This window comes from Narcine bancroftii, chromosome 1 (assembly GCF_036971445.1).
Source record: "Narcine bancroftii isolate sNarBan1 chromosome 1, sNarBan1.hap1, whole genome shotgun sequence".
Lineage (NCBI taxonomy): Eukaryota > Metazoa > Chordata > Chondrichthyes > Torpediniformes > Narcinidae > Narcine > Narcine bancroftii.
In genome coordinates this window covers 224,851,213-224,876,983 of record NC_091469.1, presented here as the reverse complement: position 1 = coordinate 224,876,983, position 25,771 = coordinate 224,851,213, and the positions used below count along the sequence as shown (strand labels likewise).

The 25,771-nt window shown below is 48.0% G+C and overlaps 1 protein-coding gene across 4 annotated transcripts in view; it reads left to right on the top strand.

Annotated features, from left to right (window-relative positions):
* The window catches only part of riok2 (RIO kinase 2 (yeast)), a 61,132-nt gene that overhangs the window by 20,067 nt on the left and 15,294 nt on the right, over positions 1-25,771 (top strand). Inside the window, exons 1-6 of one of the 4 annotated variants that reach the window (XM_069892206.1) lie at positions 6,770-6,874; positions 10,924-11,002; positions 11,107-11,245; positions 12,455-12,571; positions 13,374-13,549; positions 24,525-24,613. In XM_069892206.1, coding sequence (XP_069748307.1) covers positions 6,852-6,874; positions 10,924-11,002; positions 11,107-11,245; positions 12,455-12,571; positions 13,374-13,549; positions 24,525-24,613 — 623 coding nt within the window. In that variant the 5' untranslated portion in view covers positions 6,770-6,851. Of the gene's footprint in view, positions 1-1,626; positions 1,919-6,769; positions 6,875-10,923; positions 11,003-11,106; positions 11,246-12,454; positions 12,572-13,373; positions 13,550-24,524; positions 24,614-25,771 lie in introns of those variants that run through there. The other 3 variants (XM_069892227.1, XM_069892216.1, XM_069892235.1) reach the window with 3 other exon arrangements.

Genomic DNA, 25,771 nt, shown 5'->3' with positions numbered 1-25,771 from the left:
CCGTAGCTCTGGACTGCTTTATATACAAAGGCACCGGGATGACCCCTGGTGACCTAATGGTATAATTACATATCACCACAGGGACAAAGATTTTGGGCTGGCCGTGTGCTTTGGGAAGTGCTGGGGCCAGTGTGCCTAGTTGTTCTCATAGGCAAATCAGGGCCACTGCTGGCTGTTCGTCCATATTTTCCACAGGGACAAAGGTTTTGGGCTGGCTGTGTGCTTTGGGAAGTGCTGGGGCCAGTGTGCCTATTTGTTCTCTTAGGCAAATCAGGGCCACTGCTGGCTGTTCGTCCGTATTTTTGGCCCAGAATTCTCCAGGGATGACCAGGGGTGAGCAGTAAACCATCCCTGCTGCTGAAATGTCAAAATCCTCTTTGGGAGTGGTATGAACACGCAGGAGGCCTGAGGGTGGTACGCCATAGTATGGTGGAGTTGTGTTCCCAGGGTGTTGGCTAAGGCTGCCCAAAGGTCTGAGGTGAACTGAGGTCAGAAGCTCTGGAACCCCAAATCATGTAACCCAAGTATTCAGTAGGGCTCTGGTGCATGCTTCTGTGGAAGTTTCTGCCAGCGGAACTTCTTCTGGTCACCTAGTCAGGTGGTCCATCATCATCAAGAAGTATCGTGCTCCTCTTGATACTAGTAGGGGACCCACAATGTTAATGTGCACATGGCTGAATCTTCGTCGAGCCAGCTCAAAAGACTGGGGTGGGGGGAATTTGGAGTATTACGTCTGGAGCCGCAGGCCTTCTGAGTGCAGTTTGCTGTTCTGAGAGGGTCATGTGGTTTTGCAAGCAGAGGGAGTCAAACAGGGCTTTTCTCTGGGAGTGGGGTGGGGAGAGAGAGAGAAAGAGAGAGAGAGAGAGAGAGAGAGAGAGAGAGAGAGAGAGAGAGAGAGAGAGAGAGAGAGAGAGAGAGAGAGAGAGAGAGAGAATTCAGTTCTACAGTTCAGCAGCAGTAGCTAGGACTGGAACATGACAAGTTGGCAAGATTGTGGAAAAAAACATTTTGAAGATGGGTTGTGAGTGCTTAGTTCAGCCCGGTCAAAACCCTTGTGGTCCATACAAAAGGAGAGGACTGGCTATCCAATGTTTCACTTGAAATAAGAGAAACAAAAATGGAACTCTGTGGTGACCTGAAAGAGGTTATCATCTGGAAAATCCTGATGAGGCAAGTTTCTTCAGCAAGACACTGATGTGGCTGATAAGAGGAATCAGTTTGTGACCAGCGAACAACAAATCTCTCTTTGAAAACCGACAAGATCCTTCCTGAGCGGTAACCATTTACCTTTCAAGCACCAAAGCCTGGTGAACTTCATAAATGTTAAATTCTGAGCACAGTATAATTGCCTGCAACCAATGAACTTGGAGGAATGAGAAGTGAAATTGAAATTAAAGAACTTTTCTAAACTTACTCACACATTACATACATGTGTGCTTTAACTTAAATAAGTTAATTATAATAAGATAAAGTTTGATCCTGTTTTTTGTCTTGGTGAATATCTATTGCTGCTGGGTTTTGGGGTCCACTAGGCTTGTAACACATTCCTTAGGTTGAGTAGATTGAGGAGCATGTTTGTCTTTTCCCTGTGAAACTTTCCATGATCTGTTTTTGTGCTTCTTACAGCTCTCTCTGCCAACCTGTTTGACTGTAGATTCTCTGGGCTGCTGGTGACGTGGGTGAAGTGTCACACTGCTGCAAAGACTCTGAATCTCTCGCTGGTGAACTGCCTGCCATTATCTGATAGCAGAGTGTGAGGCGCCCCATGCACTGAGAAGTGTCATTTCAGCTTGGTTATGACTGCAGAGGAGGTTGCGTCATACAGCAGGTCTATCTCGAACCATCCTGAGTACATCAATTAGTACCAAGTATTGCTGCTTCTGCCATTCGAAAATGTTTGTGGCCATGGTCGACCAGGGTAGGTCTGGTTTCGGGGTGGAGCTGCAGTGGCTCTTTCTGTTGCTGTGACTTAGTGCTGTTGCACACCGAGCAGGCCTGTACCCCTTGCTCTATGTTTTCTCTCATGGCTCGCCAGAAAACAATGTCCCTCGCCCTGTGTTTTGTCACCTCTGCGCCTGGGTGTCCTCTGTGTAGGATCTGCAGTGAGCTCAAGATTACCACGATCTTTGGGCCTTCATCACAACCCCTTCATCAATGAGTAGCTCATCATGGAAGTGAAAGTAAGGTTGTACTGCTGGTGGCAGACTATGCTACTTGTTCGGCCAGCCGGCCTTGGGTGTTTAAAGTACTGTCTTCCGCCCTGTGTTTTCTTAGTTCCTCTAGCCAGGCCAAGGATATGTGGGTGACCATCATATCATCAAAACTGTCTTCTTCTTCGACCTGCTGGACTGTGCATTTTCTGGGGGCACACGATAGCACATCAACTAAGTGCATTTCCTTTCTGCATGTGCACAGAGTGATATTGTATTTCTGGAGTTTGAGCATCATTTGCTGTAGAGTCTCACTGGCTCTGCATGTATTGGTTTTTTCAGTATTGTCACCAGGGGTAGGTGGTCAGTTTCTATGGTAATCAGCCAACCGTAGACATAGTCATTGAACTCAGAGCAGGCAAACACGACTGCTAATAGTTATTTTCCAATTTGCGTGTACCTGGTTTCCGGGTCAGTGAGTGACCTTGAAGTGTATGCCATCAGTTTTCCATCTTGCAGGCATGCTGCACCTAAGCCATACTGCGAGGCATCACAGGTCAGCATCACCGGTCTTTGTATGTCGTAGTAGGAGAGGACTGGTGGGCATGACAGGTGTCTCTTTAAAGCATCAAAAGCCTTCTGCTGCTGCTCGTGCCAGGTCCACTCTACATTTCTGTGCGTCAGCTGCCTCAGTGTGGCTGTCAGCTCGCTCGAGTTGGGGATAAATTTGCGCAGGTAGTTTACCATGCCAAGGAATCTTTGCAGGGCTGCCACATCCTTTGGCACTGGCATTTCACTAATGGCCCTCATTTTGAAGGGGTTCACCTTCATACCTTTGCTGGAGAACACTTGGTCTACGTAACTGATTTGGCTTAGGCAGAACCTGCACTTCCAGGGGTTGAGCCTCGTTTACCTTCCGTGCTTGGTCGAGCACCTTCTTTAAGTTGGCACCATGTTCCCCTTGAGTCTTGGCCCCTACTAGTATATCATCAACGATGATGGCATAGGGGTACCCAGTGAAAATTTGTGCCAAATGGCATCCACAGGAACCTGTACTGACCAAATGCAGTGCTGAACATGGTCAATAGTGACAAGTTATAGTCGAGTGAGACTTGCCAGAACAGGTTTACGCATCTAGGACTGAGAATACTGATGTGCCGGCCATCTGTGTGGCAACTTCTTACAGTGTATCTGAGGTGATGCGGTCTCTTCAAGGCTGCGCTGAGGGCTCACGGGCTTATGCAGATCCAGATCTCCTGTCCATCTTTCTTCTTGGTGGCCACTATAGAGGACACCCATTCAGTCGGCTCCAAAACTGGAGTGATTACTCCAAAGTCCTGCATTTGTCCAGCTCGGTCTTGACCTTGTCTTTCATCGCACTGGACAACCACAGGTCAAATCCGGGTCGAGCCGCGTGGAGTATGTCACTGGCTGCCTCCCCAGCTCATCTGTGAAAAGCTCGCCATATTTGGAAAAGATACTTTGTGATAGATCTTCTTTGGAGGGGATTATCTGGTGTACCTCTCTGCTGAACGAAACGAGTGCCATGTGTATGCATGCGCTCAGGCCTAGCAGAGGCGTGACATCCTCGTGTACCATGAAGATGTTAATATATGTAACCATCCCTGTACATAGCACCATAGCTGCACCGTGCCGTTGGTTTGGATTCTGCTGTCTCTGCACACCACCAGACTCATTAACCTAACGCATGATTTAACCTGTTCTGCTCTTTCAGCTGTTTGAATGTCTTTCGTGATATGATGTTGTATTTTGCTCCTGTGTCAACCTTCACCTCTGCCACCTTGCTGTTGACTTTCAAGGATACGAATGCCTCATTGTTTCCGCTGGGTTGCCTGCAATCTGCAGGGTCAGCCCATCAACATAGTACTCATCATCAGGGTTGACTCTCCCCTGTTCCGGCTCCAACTTGTCAATTGTCCTTCTGGATCTGGTCTGTGTTTTGGTTTGCTCCCTGAATCAGCAGCATCTGCTGAAATGGTTCCACTTTCCACAGGTTCTGCACTGCTGGCCGAACACTGGGCACATTTCTCTCCTCAGCATGTGATCGCCTCCATAATTGCTGCACCCTGCCCTGGACAATAGTGTGGTGTGGCCTGGCTGGCTCTTCCTCCTCATCTCCAGCCACTGTCTGTTTGCCGTTCCTGCCTGTATCGCATCAATGCTTGTGGCCTGATGTTGTGGAGAGGCCAGCTTTTTGCTGTTTCGTACCCCATACAGGTAGAGATAGCCTTTGCTAGCGTTAGCTCACTAACATGCTGGAGCACCTTCCACATACTATCATCACAAATACTACAAACCATCCTATATTCAATTAATTTCTTGCAGAGCATTCCAAAGTTACAGGTCTTTGCTCTGATTTTCAAATCACTGACCTATGAGTGGATTGACTCGCCAGGCTTTTGGTCTCTAATATTAAACTTGTGCCTTTCCATCTTCATGTTTCTCTGTGGATTGCACATTTTCCTGAATTTTCATTTTAAACATTTGGGGTCCTCTCTCAACTCAGCCAGGCTCATAACAAGTTTCCCTTTGCGCACTTCGACTGTGTACATTAACAACCTCATCCATTTAATGGCTTCCAGGCCCACCAAATTTAACAAAATGTACTCTCTCTCTAGTGCAGGCAGGCATATTGCTGTTCGCTGCAGCAATAAAAATGTCACACTCTTGCTCAAAAATATGCCAGTTCTCCACTACATTTCCTTTAAACACGAGTGGGTCATGCCATCTAAATCCATCCACCATTATGGTGACTATTGAAAACAGTCTGGTTACTCACTGCTACTGATTGGAAAGTGTCAGGCTTGGGACGCTCTCAATCCCATTTCTGGTATCATGTTTGTTATTGCGTGCTGTGACAGAGTATTTAGAGGTGTTTTGGGAAGGATTATTAGAGCAGGTTGCACACAAACATTTTAAAACAGAATATTTGCAGGACTTTTGCAGAGTGCTTTTTGCAAAAAGAGCAACAAAGTTGCAGCATACAGCTTGCCTGGGAGAGCATGTGAATTTTGCAGGGAGATAAGTACAGTTTTGCTCTCAGAAAGGGAGAGTTTGAAAAAGAGAGAAAGGAGACAGAAATCAGTTCCAGAAGGACAAAGCTGGCAAACCTTTGGAAGACTGCCTGGTCAAAGGAGAAGACTGGCTGTCTGAAAGGTGACCTGAAAGAAGGAACATCATCTGGAGAACCCTGAAGGGGGCAAGTTTCATCAGCAAGACTGATTAAACAGGAATCAGGTGCTGATGACCTGGAACAAAAGGAATCTCTCTCTGAAGACCAATAAAAATCTTCCTGAGTGGTCACCATTTGCCTGTTAAGCACCAAAGACTGGTGAACTTTGTTAATGCTCAATTCTGTGCACAATACAAGAATTGCCTGCAACCAGTGAGATTGGACTGTGATCCAAAGAACTTTTCTAATCTTAAATATACAATACACACACCTGCGCTTAGTATTAGAGGGGGATTAAGTAGGTTAGGTAGGTTAAGTAATGTTAAAGTTTAATTCTGTTTTCTTGTTCATATATAATTAAAAACTACTTTTGTTTAAGTAACTCTGTGTTGTGGTGCCTATCTATTGCTGCTGGTTCCTGGGGTCCTCTGGACTCCATAACAGTGCTGAATAACTAAACGAGTTGGCAGATGAGGCGAACCAAACAACTTTACTGTACTCAATCAGAGAGAAAGGGAGAGAGAGAGCACATAGCATAGCATCTGCTCCATGCTGGTATTCATTTCATCTTGCGCGCCCTCGTGGAGCCCGTGCATGTGCAGTACGCTGTTGCAAGTAGGGTGGCTGGCAATGCAATTTCAGTGGGTGCAGAGCAGCCGATGGCAGTGACTGTCTACACAAAACAGTTTTTCCGTACAGCTGGCAATAAACGATTCTGAGACTGACATCAACCACACGAAGCATCGTGAAGGTTAAATGCAGGCTTTAATAGAGTGATATATACAGCTAGGTCTTGCCTCTGTGCAGCTCGGATCGGATTTTTATACAGGGTCATCAGACGGTGGCCCCTGTTGACCTAGTGATGTAATGGCATATCACTAGATTCACCCACATTTGGCCACTTCTCCCCCCACCCCCCGGGCATGTTCATAAGTCCAGGATCTGGCAGGTTTTCCTTAGTCTCTTGGACCTTCGGGGTTCTGGGTTGAGGGGACTGGGGGTAATTTTAAAGCTGCTGTTTCTACCAGTATTGGATTCGTTATTTAATTCCATCACCCAAGCCAAATTCTTCGTAGTGTAAGGTGGCTGCAGTATCGATACTCAAAATGATATGGGGGGAAAAAAGTGCTTTATAAGTATTGGCAACTATGCCATGAGTGACCTTTCACTGTTAATTCCTTCCATATCGAATGTTTGAGGGCCATATTGTTCATCAGCTTCAAGCATGGTTGCCAGACTACGAAAGAAACTGATGAAGTAACACATGTCTTGATGAAGGGAAATGCAGAAGATTAAAAAAATATAATAGATGCTGGAGCGGCCTTCCACACTGTTCACCACCATCAGTCCTTCACCTCAGACATGCTTCGACCGGAAGTATTGGCTGATACCGGTGGGGAGCATGCGCGGTTGGGTGACCGGCGCGTGCGCAGTGCGAGTGCCGGCGGAGTGAGTCGCGGACGCCATGGGCAAGCTGAACGTCGTGTTGTTGCGGTACCTCAGTCGGGATGATTTCCGGGTGCTGGTCGGGGTGAGTTTTATAACGGTGTTTCACTAAACGTGTTGGGGTGGTTCTGGGCCTAGTTGGCAGTGCCCCCTCCCCGTGCCCCCCCCCCCTCCGTGCCCCCTCTCCCCCTCCGTGCCCCCTCTCCCCCTCCGTGCCCCCCTCTCCCCCTCCGTGCCCCCTCTCCCCCTCCGTGCCCCCTCTCCCCCTCCGTGCCCCCCTCTCCCCCTCCGTGCCCCCCTCTCCCCCTCCGTGCCCCCCTCTCCCCCTCCGTGCCCCCCTCTCCCCCTCCGTGCCCCCCTCTCCCCCTCCGTGCCCCCCTCTCCCCCTCCGTGCCCCCCGCTCCCCCTCCGTGCCCCCCGCTCCCCCTCCGTGCCCCCCGCTCCCCCTCCGTGCCCCCCGCTCCCCCTCCGTGCCCCCCGCTCCCCCTCCGTGCCCCCCGCTCCCCCTCCGTGCCCCCCGCTCCCCCTCCGTGCCCCCCGCTCCCCCTCCGTGCCCCCCGCTCCCCCTCCGTGCCCCCCGCTCCCCCTCCGTGCCCCCCGCTCCCCCTCCGTGCCCCCCGCTCCCCCTCCGTGCCCCCCGCTCCCCCTCCGTGCCCCCCGCTCCCCCTCCGTGCCCCCCGCTCCCCCTCCGTGCCCCCCGCTCCCCCTCCGTGCCCCCCGCTCCCCCTCCGTGCCCCCCGCTCCCCCTCCGTGCCCCCCGCTCCCCCTCCGTGCCCCCCGCTCCCCCTCCGTGCCCCCCGCTCCCCCTCCGTGCCCCCCGCTCCCCCTCCGTGCCCCCCGCTCCCCCTCCGTGCCCCCCGCTCCCCCTCCGTGCCCCCCGCTCCCCCTCCGTGCCCCCCGCTCCCCCTCCGTGCCCCCCGCTCCCCCTCCGTGCCCCCCGCTCCCCCTCCGTGCCCCCCGCTCCCCCTCCGTGCCCCCCGCTCCCCCTCCGTGCCCCCCGCTCCCCCTCCGTGCCCCCCGCTCCCCCTCCGTGCCCCCCGCTCCCCCTCCGTGCCCCCGCTCCCCCTCCGTGCCCCCCGCTCCCCCTCCGTGCCCCCCGCTCCCCCTCCGTGCCCCCCGCTCCCCCTCCGTGCCCCCCGCTCCCCCTCCGTGCCCCCCGCTCCCCCTCCGTGCCCCCCGCTCCCCCTCCGTGCCCCCCGCTCCCCCTCCGTGCCCCCCGCCCCCCCTCCGTGCCCCCCGCCCCCCCTCCGTGCCCCCCGCCCCCCCTCCGTGCCCCCCGCCCCCCCTCCGTGCCCCCCGCCCCCCCTCCGTGCCCCCCGCCCCCCCTCCGTGCCCCCCGCCCCCCCTCCGTGCCCCCCGCCCCCCCTCCGTGCCCCCCGCCCCCCCTCGTGCCCCCCGCCCCCCCTCCGTGCCCCCCGCCCCCCCTCCGTGCCCCCCGCCCCCCCTCCGTGCCCCCCGCCCCCCCTCCGTGCCCCCCGCCCCCCCTCCGTGCCCCCCGCCCCCCTCCGTGCCCCCCGCCCCCCCTCCGTGCCCCCCGCCCCCCCTCCGTGCCCCCGCCCCCCCTCCGTGCCCCCCCGCCCCCCCCTCCGTGCCCCCCGCCCCCCCTCCGTGCCCCCCGCCCCCCCTCCGTGCCCCCCGCCCCCCCTCCGCGCCCCCCGCCCCCCCTCCGCGGCCCCCGCCGCGCCCCCCGCCCCCCCTCCGCGCCCCCGCCCCCTCTCCGCGCCCCCCGCCCCACCCCCGCGCCCCCCGCCCCCCCCCGCGCCCCCCCGCCCCCCCCCGCGCCCCCCGCCCCCCCCCGCGCCCCCCGCCCCCCCCTCTGCGCCCCCCGCCCCCCCTCCGCGCCCCCCGCCCCCCTCCGCGCCCCCCGCCCCCCCTCCGCGCCCCCCGCCCCCCCTCCGCGCCCCCCGCCCCCCCTCCGCGCCCCCCGCCCCCTCTCCGCGCCCCCCGCCCCCCCTCCGCGCCCCCCGCCCCCCCTCCGCGCCCCCGCCCCCCCCCCGCGCCCCCCGCCCCCCCCCGCGCCCCCCGCCCCCCCCCGCGCCCCCCGCCCCCCTCCGCGCCCCCCGCCCCCCCTCCGCGCCCCCCGCCCCCCCTCCGCGCCCCCCCCCCCCTCCGCGCCCCCCGCCCCCCCTCCGCGCCCCCCCGCCCCCCCTCCGCGCCCCCCGCCCCCCCTCCGCGCCCCCCGCGCCCCCCCTCCGCGCCCCCTTCCGCGGCCCCCCCCCTCCGCCGCCCCCCCTCCGCGCCCCCCCTCCGCGCCCCCCCTCCGCGCCCCCCCTCCGCGCCCCCCCTCCGCGCCCCCCTCCGCGCCCCCCCTCCGCGCCCCCCCTCCGCGCCCCCCCCCCCAGTTCTTCTCGCTCTGATCTGATCTAAGATTGGGCATTGAAAATGATTCCAAACATCTCCTTCATAATTGGAGAACACGGCCTGTTAGTGCGGGCATCTGAATGTTGGGATCTCGGCGGAATGTCAGTTTCCCATTTGCTTTCTGAGTAGCACGTTTTTTTTGTAGTATATCAGGCAATTAAACAGTCTTTGAGAAGTGCAGTTTGTACGTTTTGACAGAAATAACTTTTGGGTGGTTAATGAATGGAGGCCACTGAAAATCTGTAATTTGCCAATCCACATAAAGTGTGTGAGGGCCAATGTGCATTGAAGATGGTCTTGCAGATGAGGAGAGGAAGTGAATTGCAAATAAAAACGTGGAACATTACAGAGACCCTTTGGCCCATGATGTGGTACTGTTGTACCCCACAACCTTCCCTACCTCACACCCACAATCCTCTATTTTCCTTGCATCATGTGCCTGTCGTACCTATCTTGATTTGGTTTTTTTTCCTTCACTGCATGCCTACTTTTCAGAGAGAAACACAATGCTGGAGAAACTCTTGATTGTCAGTGTACTTTAAGTACTCTTGATGAAGGGCTCAAGCCCAAAACGTTGAGTACATATTTGCCTTTGTAAAGTAGCGTTAGATGAGCATTGTTTTTCTACTTTAACCACGGTGTCTGTAGACTTTTATGTTTTATGCCTGCTTTTCAGATCTTATGATAGAAGGTCATTGATAAAGTTGATAAGGCTGGTTGTGTGTAGGACCCTGAAAGAATGCCTGAATTCTGGGTCTAAGACGTTTGATCCAACAACCAGAGCAGGTCATCAAAAGGCATGGCCCACATTCTTGAAAAAAAATCACCTCATGATGTTTTATTCAAATTGTATCTTGGAAGTGGCCTGTACAATGATCTTCATCTGCTTAATGACAATCTTCCTTCCATCTTATCATAAGTAAAACTGCTGCATTGTGTTAATTTCATATGCCACTTCTCTGTAAATGAAGCAGTATATGGTGCATATGCAGTAAAAATTTTTTAAAAACTTGTGTCTGACATCCTTTAAAGAAGTACTAACAGTTATGTCATACTTGTGTCAGATGCTGTCATCTACCATAGAGCCAAATCACCTACTGACATTCAATGTGTTGCTGTAACTGAATTTTCTGGCATCATCACTTTGGTTGTCATTGTCCAGAAGCTTAATTGGTCAAACAAGATAAATATCGTCTATATGATCAGGTTATAGACTCCCCTATTGAGACTTCTATTGTCCACAAGACACAACAGAAATGTTGGTATACTTCCTGTTGTAACACAGCTCAAGGAACTTAATGCATCCACAAATTGTTCTCCACTGCCATAAACGTTCACTCTCTCCAACATGTCGCAGTTTGTGTCACCTAAAAAAAATTGTACTGCAGTTAGTTGCTAAAGCTATTTCGAACTCGTGTCCTCTCTCACCAAGACAGCAGGAGTTTCTACGTTAGCTGCCTATTACTTTCCAAAGATGCTGCGTGACTTGCTGGGTTCCTGCGGCACTTGTGTGTGTTGTGTTAACTGGAGGAGATAATTGAATTTGCTGTCACGTGCATGTACTTCACCAAGCCTGCAGTTGTGTGACTTTTCCTTGAAGCAGTTTTTAAACAAAAGCACAGGTACCCTTCAGGCATCTCGCCTGTGCTGAATGATGATGCATGTTTTTCTGCTAAGGCTCCTCCAGTTTCTTCCCAAGCTTCCCATCATGTCTTCGGATACATTTCAACGTGTCTGAGGTTTATCTACTGTCGTGCACTTTCACCCCTCCAGCACCTCTTCTGTAACGTGGACAGACCTGCCGTTTCATGATTTACTGGAGTTTTTCATCTGCTGTTTTTGCTCTATAGAGGTGACATAATTGTCATTTTATTCTTTAATTATTTCCATTTAATTTTTACTTTAATCTCAGTACTTTAAAGTTGCAATTTTCATCTTTTTTGTTTCAACATGCAGGTTGAAATGGGAATGAAAAATCATGAAATTGTTCCACCAAGTCTAATTGCTTCAATTTCAAACCTTAAACATGGCGGATGCAACAAGGTCCTGCGTGAATTAGTAAAACATAAGCTACTGGCTTATGAACGAACCAAAAGTATGTTTGAGATTAGTTTAAAAATTCTAATAATGACTTTGTATTAGTTTAACCAGCATTCTAATATAAACATGCCAAGACATTTTCTTCAAAATTGTTTTTTTTTCAAGTGGTATTTATTTACTTTCATTTGTTTTTGCTATATCTACTGATCAATTGTTTTTACCTTGATTGAATTGTTTGTCTCTGTTCAGCTTATAACGTGTTCATTTTGGATAATCCATTTTGATGAATAGATATGTTTCTCTATTTTATTTGAAGTTATGTTTTTTTTTTCTTTTAATAATTTGTGTATGAAATGAAGTAGTTGTGTGTAACCTGGTGTCTTTTATGTAATTAAAATTGATGTCAATGACTTTTCTACTAATGGTAAATTAGGTTTTATTTTGCAATATCATGCTCCTGAGTGTGTTAATGACTTTAGAATATCTATTACGCATTTATGATATGGTATGGGGGGGGGGGAAGTCTTTCTCTGGTGTGGGGTGGACATTTTCACATGAAGATCATGTTAAAATTATAGAAATATTGTTTCAGATATTGTTATCAAAATGGATAGTATTCTCTTTTGAGAGGCAACGGGAAAACTTCTTGTATTTTAAATAAATGCACTAATTGGATCTTTTCGAAGCACAATGCAGTTCCATTGTTAGGAGTTGCTTAGTACAAGTGACATGCGTGTCTCAAAAGAGTAGTTGAAAGAGGAATGCCCAGATTAATTTTTTGATTCTTGATAGGAAAATCATGTGAGAAATAGAGAAACACTTGGTCTGGAAGACATATGAATGGCTAAAGGAGACTGGCAGAAGAAGAATATATAAAAATCCAACAAAGCTAAGAAGTCAAATTATCTAGAGTGTGGATCCACTTCAGTTGCTGTTTATTTGTGAAATGTCACTACTATAAAGCATCTGCTTCCACCTCATTCACTGTAAATAGCTTAGTTGTAAGCATCTCAAAAATCTGGCACAATGTCTGCATTGAAAAATGTGAATGGTAGTTAAATTTACTGTTTGGGATAAGAATGCAAAAAAGCACATTTAAAAAAAAAACCCAGAAAATGCATCTTTGGGATTCATTGATCAGGATAAGCAGCTAGATTAGAGTGTCCAATAACTCCAAACTTGTGTACTAGTAAAAGGTTAGATGAGCTATGCTACATTTCATCTATCCTTTGTCCTGTTTAGTTAATCTCACACTGTCTATTAGCTGTACAGGGTTATCGGTTGACAAATTCTGGATATGACTACCTAGCCCTGAAAACACTTTCGTCACGAAATGTCCTTAATTCTGTTGGAAACCAAATGGGCGTTGGCAAAGAATCTGGTAAGAAAATAATTACAGTAAAATTCTGATCTTTTTCCTTCCTGCATTATTTTGTTTCTACAAATTAACAGTTTCAATGTTTAACAGCTATATTTGTGGTTAATTATAACAAAACATTATCACTGGTAACTAAAGATGATTGTCTGAAATGTGGGTCTTAATTCCTATGCCACAAGATAATTTGAATGAAAAATCAAAGGTGGGAAATTTTGAGTTTTTATTGATGCAATAAGAACTTAATAAAGGCTGTTGAATTTCAAAAAGGTTTTTCCAGGTTCTGTGCATTTGATGCACTGTTGCACAGATGAAACTAGCCAAGCATGCACATTTGTGTCCAGCATTGTGTAATAAATGCCATATCTGGGGTTTTTGTCCATGGATGATTATGGGTTCTTACAATTTTACTTAATAATCTGCACTGGAAATCTGCCTCAATATATAATGGTCCTTCTCTTTCCCCCTTCCCACATCCCCAAATACTTGGGTCTGTCAAATACTGACAATCTAATTGAGCTGCATTCAATTTGTAGGGAACCTAACACAAATTAGGGATTTTTTTTTCATGTGGCAGTGTTCTCAGCGTAATTTAAGAATTGGCATCAATTTGCCTTTGGCCTGTAGAGGTGCAAGACCTTCAAGGTGACAGTCTCCTGCTGCTGAATTTAATATTACATAAAGTGCATGGTGACATGGTTTATCTTAAACAGTATCCAGGAGTACTGCAAAAGCATTATTTGTAAGAAATTGTAAAATGGTTTCAAAATGATGCACCTGTAACATAGTTTGCTTTAATTTATTCTAGACATTTATATTGTTGCAAACGAAGAAGAACAGCAGCTTGCTTTAAAGCTACATAGGTTGGGGCGTACATCATTTCGGAATTTGAAGAATAAACGCGATTACCATAAACATAGACAAAAAATGTCCTGGCTTTATCTCTCCCGCCTTGCAGCAATGAAAGAATTTGCATACATGAAAGTAGGTGATCCTTTTAAAGACTAATTTAAAAAAAAATATTTTCTACTACTGGGTAATGAATGTTCCTTGTTGCGTTAAAGATAATACCGTGCCTTTTATCTAAGTAGCATGCTATTAGACATGCTATATTGTGCTTTGTTCTGAAGACGGGGTCATTTAAACAAAATAGTTTTGATATCTGGTAATTTCAGTTGATGTTTTTCCATCAGAACATTGATTTAAATAACATTTTAGACTATACTGAGTATTCCAAAGCTAAAATTGCCTTCCATAGTCGCACAGAGATTCTACTGTTGTCATATTGATTCTGATGTACATTAAAGGGATGATGTAATTTGACTTTCAGTTTGGGTAAACTGACCTTTCGATTTGAATTTTTAACTGTGTGTAGTAATTGTACTCGTTTGCGCCTTTTAAAAATTTTTCATCCACTGTTAGTCATTTATCAGAAATAGGCCTTCAGCCTACTGAATCTAAGTTGATCAACCACCTATTTTAGTAAATTGTACACTAATTCCACATTATTCGTCTCCACACTCTTTTCAACTTGCCCTAGATTCTACATACATGTACACTGTTCTTTTCCATTTATTTCATGTTATCACTATTTTCCATTTATAGTGGTTAAGGTTCCTCATATTTTGTAATTAACTTTTGTAATTTTAATTTCTAAAATTAAAATAGTACAATTTTATTTCAATTACCATTATTAAATTCACCAGCTGATTTTTTTTTTGCACTGATTTAATGTTGAAACTTTGTTTTAATATACTGAAGGCCTTGCACTCTAGATTTGAGTCTTGGCTTACTGGGAGCAATTTTGCCTGGGAAATGAACACAAAAATAATACAAATGTTATCTCTGCTCTGTATCAGCCTATCTCTCTCTAATTCTACTTTTGTACTGTCTTAATTTTTGTACTCTGTATGTGATGACAACTGGTCTACTTGCAAAACAATCTATCACTGTGTCTTGGTATATATGACATTGAACTAGAACTTGAGTTTGAGGTGGAGATGCTTTAAATTTGGGATGGCATGGTTAGCGCAGCACTGCTCCAGTGCCAGTGATCAGGACGGGTTGAAATCCCGCATAGTTTGTAAGGAATTTGTACATTCATCCCATATCTCCATGAGTTCATTCCAGGGGCTCTGGATTCCTCCCACAATTTGAAACAGACTGGAGGTGTAGGTTAATTGGGTGTATTTGGAAGGTGCAGGCTCGTAGGCCGAAATGACCTCTTGCCATTCTGTATGTCTAAAAAAAAATGAAAGTTTCGTGCTACTAACTACAAAGCACAGGAAACACAGCTTACCAAAGAGTCAACTACCATATGTTTTTTATTTTAAACAATTGTGCGCGCGCTTCATAAAGAGGAGTGATGCCAGCGGGCCTCACGAGGGGGAGTGATGCCAGCGGGCCTCACGAGGGGGAGTGATGCCAGCGGGCCTCACGAGGGGGAGTGATGCCAGCGGGCCTCACGAGGGGGTGATGCCAGCGGGCCTCACGAGGGGGAGTGATGCCAGCGGGCCTCACGAGGGGGAGTGATGCCAGCGGGCCTCACGAGGGGGAGTGATGCCAGCGGGCCTCACGAGGGGGAGTGATGCCAGCGGGCCTCACGAGGGGGAGTGATGCCAGCGGGCCTCACGAGGGGGAGTGATGCCAGCGGGCCTCACGAGGGGGAGTGATGCCAGCGGGCCTCACGAGGGGGAGTGATGCCAGCGGGCCTCACGAGGGGGAGTGATGCCAGCGGGCCTCACGAGGGGGAGTGATGCCAGCGGGCCTCACGAGGGGGAGTGATGCCAGCGGGCCTCACGAGGGGGAGTGATGCCAGCGGGCCTCACGAGGGGGAGTGATGCCAGCGGGCCTCACGAGGGGGAGTGATGCCAGCGGGCCTCACGAGGGGGAGTGATGCCAGCGGGCCTCACGAGGGGGAGTGATGCCAGCGGGCCTCACGAGGGGGAGTGATGCCAGCGGGCCTCACGAGGGGGAGTGATGCCAGCGGGCCTCACGAGGGGGAGTGATGCCAGCGGGCCTCACGAGGGGGAGTGATGCCAGCGGGCCTCACGAGGGGGAGTGATGCCAGCGGGCCTCACGAGGGGGAGTGATGCCAGCGGGCCTCACGAGGGGGAGTGATGCCAGCGGGCCTCACGAGGGGGAGTGATGCCAGCGGGCCTCACGAGGGGGAGTGATGCCAGCGGGCCTCACGAGGGGGAGTGATGCCAGCGGGCCTCACGAGGGGGAGTGATGCCAGCGGGCCTCACGAGGGGGAGTGATGCCAGCGGGCCTCACGAGGGGGAGTGATGCCAGCGGGCCTCACGAGGGGGAGTGATGCCAGCGGGCCTCACGAGGGGGAGTGATGCCAGCGGGCCTCACGAGGGGGAGTGATGCCAGCGGGCCTCACGAGGGGGAGTGATGCCAGCGGGCCTCACGAGGGGGAGTGATGCCAGCGGGCCTCACGAGGGGGAGTGATGCCAGCGGGCCTCACGAGGGGGAGTGATGCCAGCGGGCCTCACGAGGGGGAGTGATGCCAGCGGGCCTCACGAGGGGGAGTGATGCCAGCGGGCCTCACGAGGGGGAGTGATGCCAGCGGGCCTCACGAGGGGGAGTGATGCCAGCGGGCCTCACGAGGGGGAGTGATGCCAGCGGGCCTCACGAGGGGGAGTGATGCCAGCGGGCCTCACGAGGGGGAGTGATGCCAGCGGGCCTCACGAGGGGGAGTGATGCCAGCGGGCCTCACGAGGGGGAGTGATGCCAGCGGGCCGCACGAGGGGGAGTGATGCCAGCGGGCCGCACGAGGGGGAGTGATGCCAGCGGGCCGCACGAGGGGGAGTGATGCCAGCGGGCCGCACGAGGGGGAGTGATGCCAGCGGGCCGCACGAGGGGGAGTGATGCCAGCGGGCCGCACGAGGGGGAGTGATGCCAGCGGGCCGCACGAGGGGGAGTGATGCCAGCGGGCCGCACGAGGGGGAGTGATGCCAGCGGGCCGCACGAGGGGGAGTGATGCCAGCGGGCCGCACGAGGGGGAGTGATGCCAGCGGGCCGCACGAGGGGGAGTGATGCCAGCGGGCCGCACGAGGGGGAGTGATGCCAGCGGGCCGCACGAGGGGAGTGATGCCAGCGGGCCGCACGAGGGGGAGTGATGCCAGCGGGCCGCACGAGGGGGAGTGATGCCAGCGGGCCGCACGAGGGGGAGTGATGCCAGCGGGCCGCACGAGGGGGAGTGATGCCAGCGGGCCGCACGAGGGGGAGTGATGCCAGCGGGCCGCACGAGGGGGAGTGATGCCAGCGGGCCGCACGAGGGGGAGTGATGCCAGCGGGCCGCACGAGGGGGAGTGATGCCAGCGGGCCGCACGAGGGGGAGTGATGCCAGCGGGCCGCACGAGGGGGAGTGATGCCAGCGGGCCGCACGAGGGGGAGTGATGCCAGCGGGCCGCACGAGGGGGAGTGATGCCAGCGGGCCGCACGAGGGGGAGTGATGCCAGCGGGCCGCACGAGGGGGAGTGATGCCAGCGGGCCGCACGAGGGGGAGTGATGCCAGCGGGCCGCACGAGGGGGAGTGATGCCAGCGGGCCGCACGAGGGGGTGATGCCAGCGGGCCGCACGAGGGGGTGATGCCAGCGGGCCTCACGAGGGGGAGTGATGCCAGGGTGCGCCCCACTAAGGTACTAGGAGTGGAGCACCGTAAATTAATTCTGCTGAAGAGGTCTCCAGGTCATCCTTGGGTGCCATTCTAATACCCAAAAGCACCCACAGTAACTCATCTGCCCATTAAGTCTTGCCCGCAAGGCTTGTTTCAGATGCCAGTGGAAACGTTCCATTAGCCTGAGGGTAGTACGCTGTAGTATGGTGTAATTGCTTACCGCAAAGTCTCGCCATGTTTGCCCACAAGGTTGAAGTAAACTGAGGTTAGATGCACTGGTACTCCGAATCGAGCAATCCAGATCGAGAGAAAAGTCCAAGCACACGTTTCATCCATGATGACCATCATTGGTGTAGTTCCGGCCAGCAGGTAAAATGGTCAACCATTGTTAGTATATACCCTTGATCTCTGGACACAGGCAGCGGACTCACAATGTCTATGTTTATGTGCTGAAACCTTTGAGTCGTAGGTGAAAATTATTGAACCGGTGCTTGGGTGTGCCTTTAGACCTTAGCTGCCTGGTAGGAGAGGCATGTTCATGCCCAGTGAGTGACCTGGCTCTTTAAGCCATGCCAGATATATTTTGAGGACATAAGCTTGACAGTTGTGGGACAGGCTATTAATGTGGTTGAAAGGTTTCCTTTGCCAAGACAGTGAGATGATTGATCATGGGTGGCCGATTGAAGTATCACAAAGTATGTTCACTTGGTCAGGTCTAAGAGCAGGTCTATAATAGCAGTACAGAAAGCTTGTACCTCCTGGTCCTCTTGTTCAGCTATTGCGAGAGCTCAGAGATCCAGCCCTCCTGGACAAAGCATCAGCTACAACATTGTCTTTACCTGACAAATGCCGCACATCTGAGATAAATTCAGAAATATAGGCTAGATGCCGCTGACGCGCAGACCAGGGATCTGTAATCTTGCCAAGGTCAAACATTAGAGGCTTATGGTCAGTAAATGCAGTAAAATGCCTGCCCTCGAGAAAATATCTGAAATGTTTGATGGCCAGATAAAGTGCTAACAACTCCCAGTCAAAAACACTGTACTTTAATTCAGGCAGGCTGAGGTGGTGGCTGAAAAATGACAGGGGTTGCCAGTGATCGCTGATTTTCTGTTCTAGGACCAACACCATGGCGATGTCAAATTCGTGCCAGCCGGGATGGGCCAATGTGGTTACCTTTGAAAGTGCCTCTTTTGCTTTGTCAAATGCATCTGTGGCCTTTCTAGTCCAGAGCTGGTTTTTAGGTTTGCCGGTGAGGATGTAGAACAAGGGCTTCATAATCCTGGCAGCTACCGGGATGAACCTGTTATAAAAGTTAACCATTCTCAGGAATTCTTGTAGCCTTTTAACTGTAATGGGCTTTGGGAAGGCCTGAATGGCTGATACTTTGTCTGGAAGCGGGGTTACGCCTGCGTTTGAAATCCCATGTCCCAAAAAGTCAATTGTGTGTTTGCCAAATACATTCTTTGCAAGGTTGATAGAAAGGTGTCAGCCACAAACGAGCCTGCAGCTGACGTGGACATTACCCCTCCATCAATCTTCGTCCACGAAGCCAAGCCAAAGAGAAGAGAAAGCCCGAAATCATGAAACCTCTGGAAGAACTGTCGCAGGTGTTGTCTGTGCTCTTGTGTTAGCTGGCCACTGAGATGTCATCGAGGTAGACGAAAAGGAAAGGCAAATCTTTTGTGATGGCGTCCATTAAACATTAGAACGTCTAAGCCGTGTTCTTAAGGCCGAAAGGCATCCTCAAACTCAAATAGACCAAATGGAGTAATAATGGCCATTTTAGAGATAGTCCTCCGGGTGGATGGGGATTTGGTGATAACCTTTTACTAAGTCTACTTTCGAGAAGATGTGTTTGCCATGGAGATTGGCAGCTAAATCTTCAATGTGTGGTATTGGATACCTATCCGGCACAGTTGCACCGTTGAGGCGTCGGTAATCTCCACAAGGTCTTACGCTGCCAGATGCTTTGGGCACCATATGGAGTGGCGATGCCCAAGGATTATCGGACCTTTGGATGTTGCCTTAGTTTTGAACTTTTTTTTGGCCTGTAGTAGCCAGTCAGGGAAAAGTCTGTGTGCCTTGGAATATAGGGGAGGGCTGGTGGTGGTTATGTAGTGCTGAATTCCATGACGTGGAGAGACTAAATGGAAATCTGGTGTAAGTAGTTCACAAAACTCTTAAAGTTCGCAAAATCATTGGTGGTAAGTGTTTGCACACACATCAGTCTTGCCAGCCGATGACCTGACGAAAGTGGGCGTGTGTGGAATATAGTGGTGTGTACCAAACGGCGCCCTTTCACATCTACCAACAAGTCATGTGCCCTCAAGAAGTCCACTCCCAAAATGTGCTGTCCTATGGCTGCTAGCGTGAAAAGCCCAGCGGTAAGGTATGTCGCCTAATACCAGTTGTATCGACGGTACCATAACTGCTAATCGTACTGCCACTGGCGGCACGCAAATCAACTTGAGGCTCATAAGAGGATGGCAGGAAGATGTTGTGTTCTGGTGTCGACTAGCAGTTTGCAACCGAGGCCATCAGTGGCAGTTAGCGTTGTTGTTTTCCTGGGAGTCAACCTCGTAACTTCACGGTGGCACACAGCCCCACTTTCTGTGGTAGAAACGCCACTCACTGTTTTCCAATGGCTTTTTCTTTGTGGAGTGCCGCAGAACTGGTAGCTGCATTGCCCTGACTCTCCAAGGTGACCTGTTGAAACTGCCACGGAAGGCTGCAGTATCCTGTGAAATCTGTCTGCCTCCCTCGCCTCTTCCCTTGGTTTGGAGAAGTCATCAGAAGAGAGCAGCAGGGCGATGTCATGAGGGAGCTGTTCTAAGAAGGCCGCCTTGAACATTAAGCAGTTGAAATGTCCATCTGCTAATGCAAGCATTTCATTCATCAGTTCTGACGGCCTTCTGTCCCGCAAATCGTCAAGGTGGAGTAAGCGTGTGCCTCTCCAGGTCAGACATGTCGAAAGTCATGAGGAGGTGTGCCTTAAAAGCGCTGTATTGATCCTCCTCGGGTGGGTTGTTGATAAAATCATCTACCTTGGCAGCAGAGTCTTCATCTAGTGAGGCGACTACATGCCAGAATTTGATGGCTTCATTTGTTATGTTCCCAATGTGGAACTGAGGCTCAGCGTGCTGGAATCATGGGCGTGGTCTGTGAGGGCAGAAGGTGGGCAGTTTCACAGAGGCATCCATTCTGCCAGTTTTCTCACTATATTTCACTGTTGGGGCTCAAAAAGCATTGAGCACCTCTCAGAGTCACCAATTTAGTGGGACTAACTGTGGAGCTCAAGAAACACAGCTATCAGAGAAGAGTCAACTACCAACTGGTTTTATTTTAAACATTCGCGCACCTCAAAAGGGAGTGAAGTCAGCGCGCTTCATAAAGGGGAGTGAAGTCAGCGCACTGCAGAGTCATTCTCTCTGGCAACATGCCAGCAGGGAAGCAACATGCTTCATCAACCTACGCAGGCCTGCAAGCTTCTCCTGGGTAAAGGAGCTTGGTATGGGGATTCAGCCTGTCCAGCTGTGCGGCCACTCGGTCTGCCACAAAAGATCAAGGAATTGTAGGCTGTGGGGAATTGGCACAAAGAAAACTAGAGGTGAGTGTATATATATTGTAAAATATATATAGATTGGCCATTTATCTAATTCTTTTGACATTTATTTGGCATGTATAAGAGCTTTACCCCCTCCATAAATCTTCGTCCGCGAAGCCAAGCCAAAGAAAAAAGAATAAGAGCTTTGTAGGGTAATTGGTTTAAAGTTTTTAAAATGAAAATCGGAAGGAGAGTAGATGTGGAGAAATCATTTCCATTATGGTGTTAGCATTGGAATGGGTTAGGGGATAGATTTTCATTCAGATATGAAAATTAGAGTGAAACCATTTTCAGTGAAATCACCAAAAGAAGAAATTTTTGGAACTTTCCTTGTAAGGTTAGAAGTGATGGGCCAATTGGAGCTAAGAAGACTTTTTTATTAGAAATGTTTCAAAGGAATATGGCACAAGCATTTTCTTACACTGATCCTGTGAGTTGAAATTTAATTTTGATGTGCAAGGAATTTTTTTTTGTCATTATTGATCCTGAATTATTTTTCCAAACAGTTGAAAATACTAGAATTTTTTATTTAAATTTTATGGATGTAAATTCATAAGACTGCAGTGAGATGATTTTTGTTGGAGAACAATGCAATGACTTAATTGCATTAAAAAATTTGTGCATCTAACCAGAGGTAAATGTCTAGGCAACGGTTCTCGTATTATAAACTTCACTGTTTGAAAATATATCGGGGCGGGGGGGGGCGAGATAGACCATTCTGGGCACAAATTGGGCTGCATAAGGTGGGTGAGAGGATAGCAGGAGATTTATAAATGGGGTGCTGAATTTTTTTTCAGGAATAAGAGAAGCCCCACTATTAAAACATGTAATTAATGTTTGGTATAAAATAATTCAGCAGATTGGAATTAAGGTGGGGTTATCACCAAAAACATCCATGACTCAAAATAGTTTAATACCATCAATATTGGATAACAAGATCCTAGTCTCAGAAAGGGATCAGGTGTATCAAGGACTGTTATGAGCAGGGGAAATTTGTCATTCAATCCATTTTTATATATAAAAAGTATGATTTGTTAAATAATTCTTTTCTCTGCTATCTTCAACTGGGATCTTATTTAAGTGACAAATTAGGTCAGTCAATGACTTTACAGAGTGCAGTAAATTGGAGACTGATTCGAAAAGGGATTATAAAGAAATTTATTTCGGCATTGTATTTCCTATTTCAAGCATAAACTCTTAAAAGGAGGTTACATAAATCAAGATAGAGGTGGGAATCAGTCTTGGTCATAACTGGAGAGCAGTGCTGGTTCGATCTATGTTGAAACAGTGTGACAAATACAGTTAATGTTAGATATAGATGAGTAGAGTATAATTTTTTGCTTCAGTTATATCTTGCGCCACAAAAATTAAATAAACTTAAATCAAATTTTAGGCCAATGTTTTAGATGCAGCACAGAGGTGGGAACCTTTCCACATTCAACCTGGTCATGTTCCAAGGTGAGGCCCTTCTGAGTAGATCTGTGGAATTTCCTAGAACAAATTATAGGAAAACATTTTCCACAAAACCCAGAATTGTTTTTACTGGGAAACATAGCAGGCGTAAGACTTATAATGAGGCTGTCCAAATTTCAAATGTAATTTGTAAAGATAGCATTGGTGGTGTCCAGGAAATGTACAGCGGTTACCTGGAAATCTGATTCCCATCCAGGAATGGCATGATGGAATGTGGAAATGCAAAGTTGTGTCCTCTTGAGAAAAACACAGTTTGAGAAACAAATGTGATGTTTTTAATCAACATTTGGCAGCCATACGGCATATGGCAAGTAGCTGTAATTTTTTTCCCCTCTTGCTTCGGTTGCCCTGTCTGTACCCCTCCCCTGGATCTAAAAAATCTAGAGAATTTAAGGTCCAGAAGGTGCATACCTAACAACCTCACATTTTTTCTCTTTAGTTTAGTCTTGAACTATCTTGTTTTCTTGCTCTCTATTATTTTTCTTGCCTTTCTTCAGGGGGAGAGGGGATGTATGCTTAATTGTAGTTAGATACAAATTTTTTTAAATGGAAAAGATATCTGATCATGTACCTTGGTTGTCTTTTGTAGGGATGTGAAGGGAGGAAAATGCTATGGGAGGGTATCTACAATTTTATTTTGGAGTAAATGTTCAGCAATAAGCTGAATTTTGAATTCATTTTATAGATGGTTGGAAGAAGTAAATATTCAACAACCTGTCTTAAGGGTGATGGCACAAGTAATAATAGCTAGTTAAAGACAAGTAAATAACGGTGAAGCAAGGGAAGATTGTGGTTACATTTTTATTTCAAATGGAAGATTGATGCCACTGAGGGTTGTGCCACTACAGATTTAATTGAAAATGTAGTGTTAAAATGCATGATGTGATTGAAGGGTGCAAGGAATGGATGATTGATAGAATATAGTTTATCTTTTTAACTCCACTGTCCTCACCCTATATCATCCACCACTTCCATTTGGAGGGAAACGAGAGTTAAGATTGTGAAGAAAAATAATTGAGATGAGAGGGGAAAAAGTAGCTGAAAGAGAGTTAGTAGAAAATCTGTTCTACACAATTTTTTTTTGTTAAACCTGAAATTAATTGTTCCACATTCGTATTGAATGCTATTGAGTTTATCTTGCTGCTTTTTTAAAATACTTCCTCCTTCAAACCCTCTTTCTCCTGCTCCAAACAATATTGTCAAAAAGATTTAATAACAGTGACCTCTTTACGGTCATTTTCATTGCAAATATAGCCTTCAGATTTTACGATGGATGTATTTTTAAAAAAAAGTTGAATGTAAAGTTTAAAATGGTAATTTGTATGTCTTTTATAAGTTGTTCCTTATTATTGGAAAAGGCATTGAAACAGCTTCCTATCTTGTACTAGTGCATTAATGCAAACAAAAACTTGCTGGTCATTTCAACGTCATTTTTAATGCATAAATTGATGTTTTCTCTGGAGGAGGAACAATGATCAAACTCAGCGTGATTGAGTAAAAATTACCTTTTCTGTTGCTTTCTGAATATTCAAAGTGAGGCTCCATGTGCTGTTGTTTTGCAAAACCACAGGGTGTCAGTGTTGGAATGTTTAACCCGTGCAGCAGACACAGCATTTGACTATTAAGATATTCCAGTCAGTTCCAATGCTTCAAAGATCAGTAGTTGTTCTCCTGAAGCTCCCAATGTAAGTGACTAGTTGAGCTTTATTGATCATGAGTAAACTATTAATGTGAAGTTTTTGTTTGTCAGAAATAGTAGCCAATCAGCATGAGTTATACTGTCTTTTAAATAAATAACTAGTTACCTGAAATTTTTTTAAAATCTGATATGGGCTTGGTCCTGACCATTTCAGAAAATCGGGGTTGTACTGTAATTTAAATGTTTCTCACTAAGCCCATATGCTTATAAATGGATGTTTATATTTTTATGAATATCTAACAAAACCCTTTGGATTTTGGTAGACTGAGATTTTCCTGACTAGTGAATATAACTCCTATTACTACCCCAACATGTTTTTTAATTTCAAATGTTACCTGATGGTAGGATACATTATCCAATAAATCTCACATTTAAATTGAGCATAGAGTCCTAATGTACTTAAAGAAAGTGCAGGAAATGAAATCTTTGAGCAAGATGCCAAACTGTCTATTAATCTGGTAACTGAATTATTCAGAAATTCAGAGTTCTACTCTGTATGGCAGGATCTTGGGCAAAAAAATGTTTTCATTCAATTATACTTATTTTTATCAAGGCATTACACGATCGAGGATTCCCTGTTCCTAAGCCTGTGGATTTCAATAGACATGCAGTAATCATGGAGCTCTTAAATGGTTATCCCTTGTGAGTATTAATATTGTTTCAGAGCATAGTTTTGTATGAGAATTTACTCATGTTTATCTGGGCAGTGAAGTTGCTTTGAGAATTTGTTTATTGCCCTATTAATGTACTGAGGCAACAAAATTCTTAAGACGCACTAACTCTAGGATAAATTGAATTACCACAAATTTCCATGAGGCAAAAAAGAATAAATAAATATTTCTCCAATCTTGCATACAAAATGGCTCCTGCCATTTATACTTTCCTATTGCATGTCTTCACAAAGTGTAACATCTCACTCTTGTCTAGATTAGACTATCATCTATATCTTTGCCCGTATTTCAATTTTTAATTGCATATTGCAATTAGTGCAAAATAAGTTGATGTTTCAATAGCATAGAAATATCTTCTGGTGGTCCTGAAGTAGTTAGTTTATGGGGATAATGATTAAAGGACCAGTTCAGAGCAAGTTTTATAATACACACTAGGTGTCTGGAATGGGTGGCATGGAGTAGTGGTGAAAGTTGATATGACAGCATTTAAGAAGCTTCTAGATAGACGCATGAGTATGCAGGAAATAGCGGGATATGGGCCATCTGCAAGCAGCAGAGTTTTAGTTTAATTTGATCATAGACATTGTGGGCCGAGGGGGCCTGTTCCTGTATTGGTCTTGGGTAGTATAGCGATGTTCACACTCTGATAACTTGGAGGATTTTTTTAAAAAACTATTCTTGAACTTGATTTCTTTGTTTCAAGATCACTCTTCATTGCTTTTTTTTCCTGCTATTATGAGATGGGTTTTTAATTTTTTTAAATTTTGAGATGCAGCACAGTGTCAGGCTCACATGTATTAACCCTCTACATCTTTGAAACCTTTGAATGAAACTTGTGCAGGCATGGGGAGAACATGCATACACCTTATAGACAGCAACAAATTTGAACCCGGATCACTGGAGCTATAATACCATTGTGATACCCAGTATGCTAGCTTCTTTGCCTGGTAAATGGACTGAAACTAAACCAAATTGTTGGCAAAAATTGGAGAAATGTAATGGTGAAAACAAAGCTGTGGTAGATGCATTTGAATAGAAATGATTTGGGAAGGTTTAATTGAGGTGTATAAAATTATGAACAATCAAAATAAAATTGACATGAAATGCATTTTTTTCCATCTACAGATCC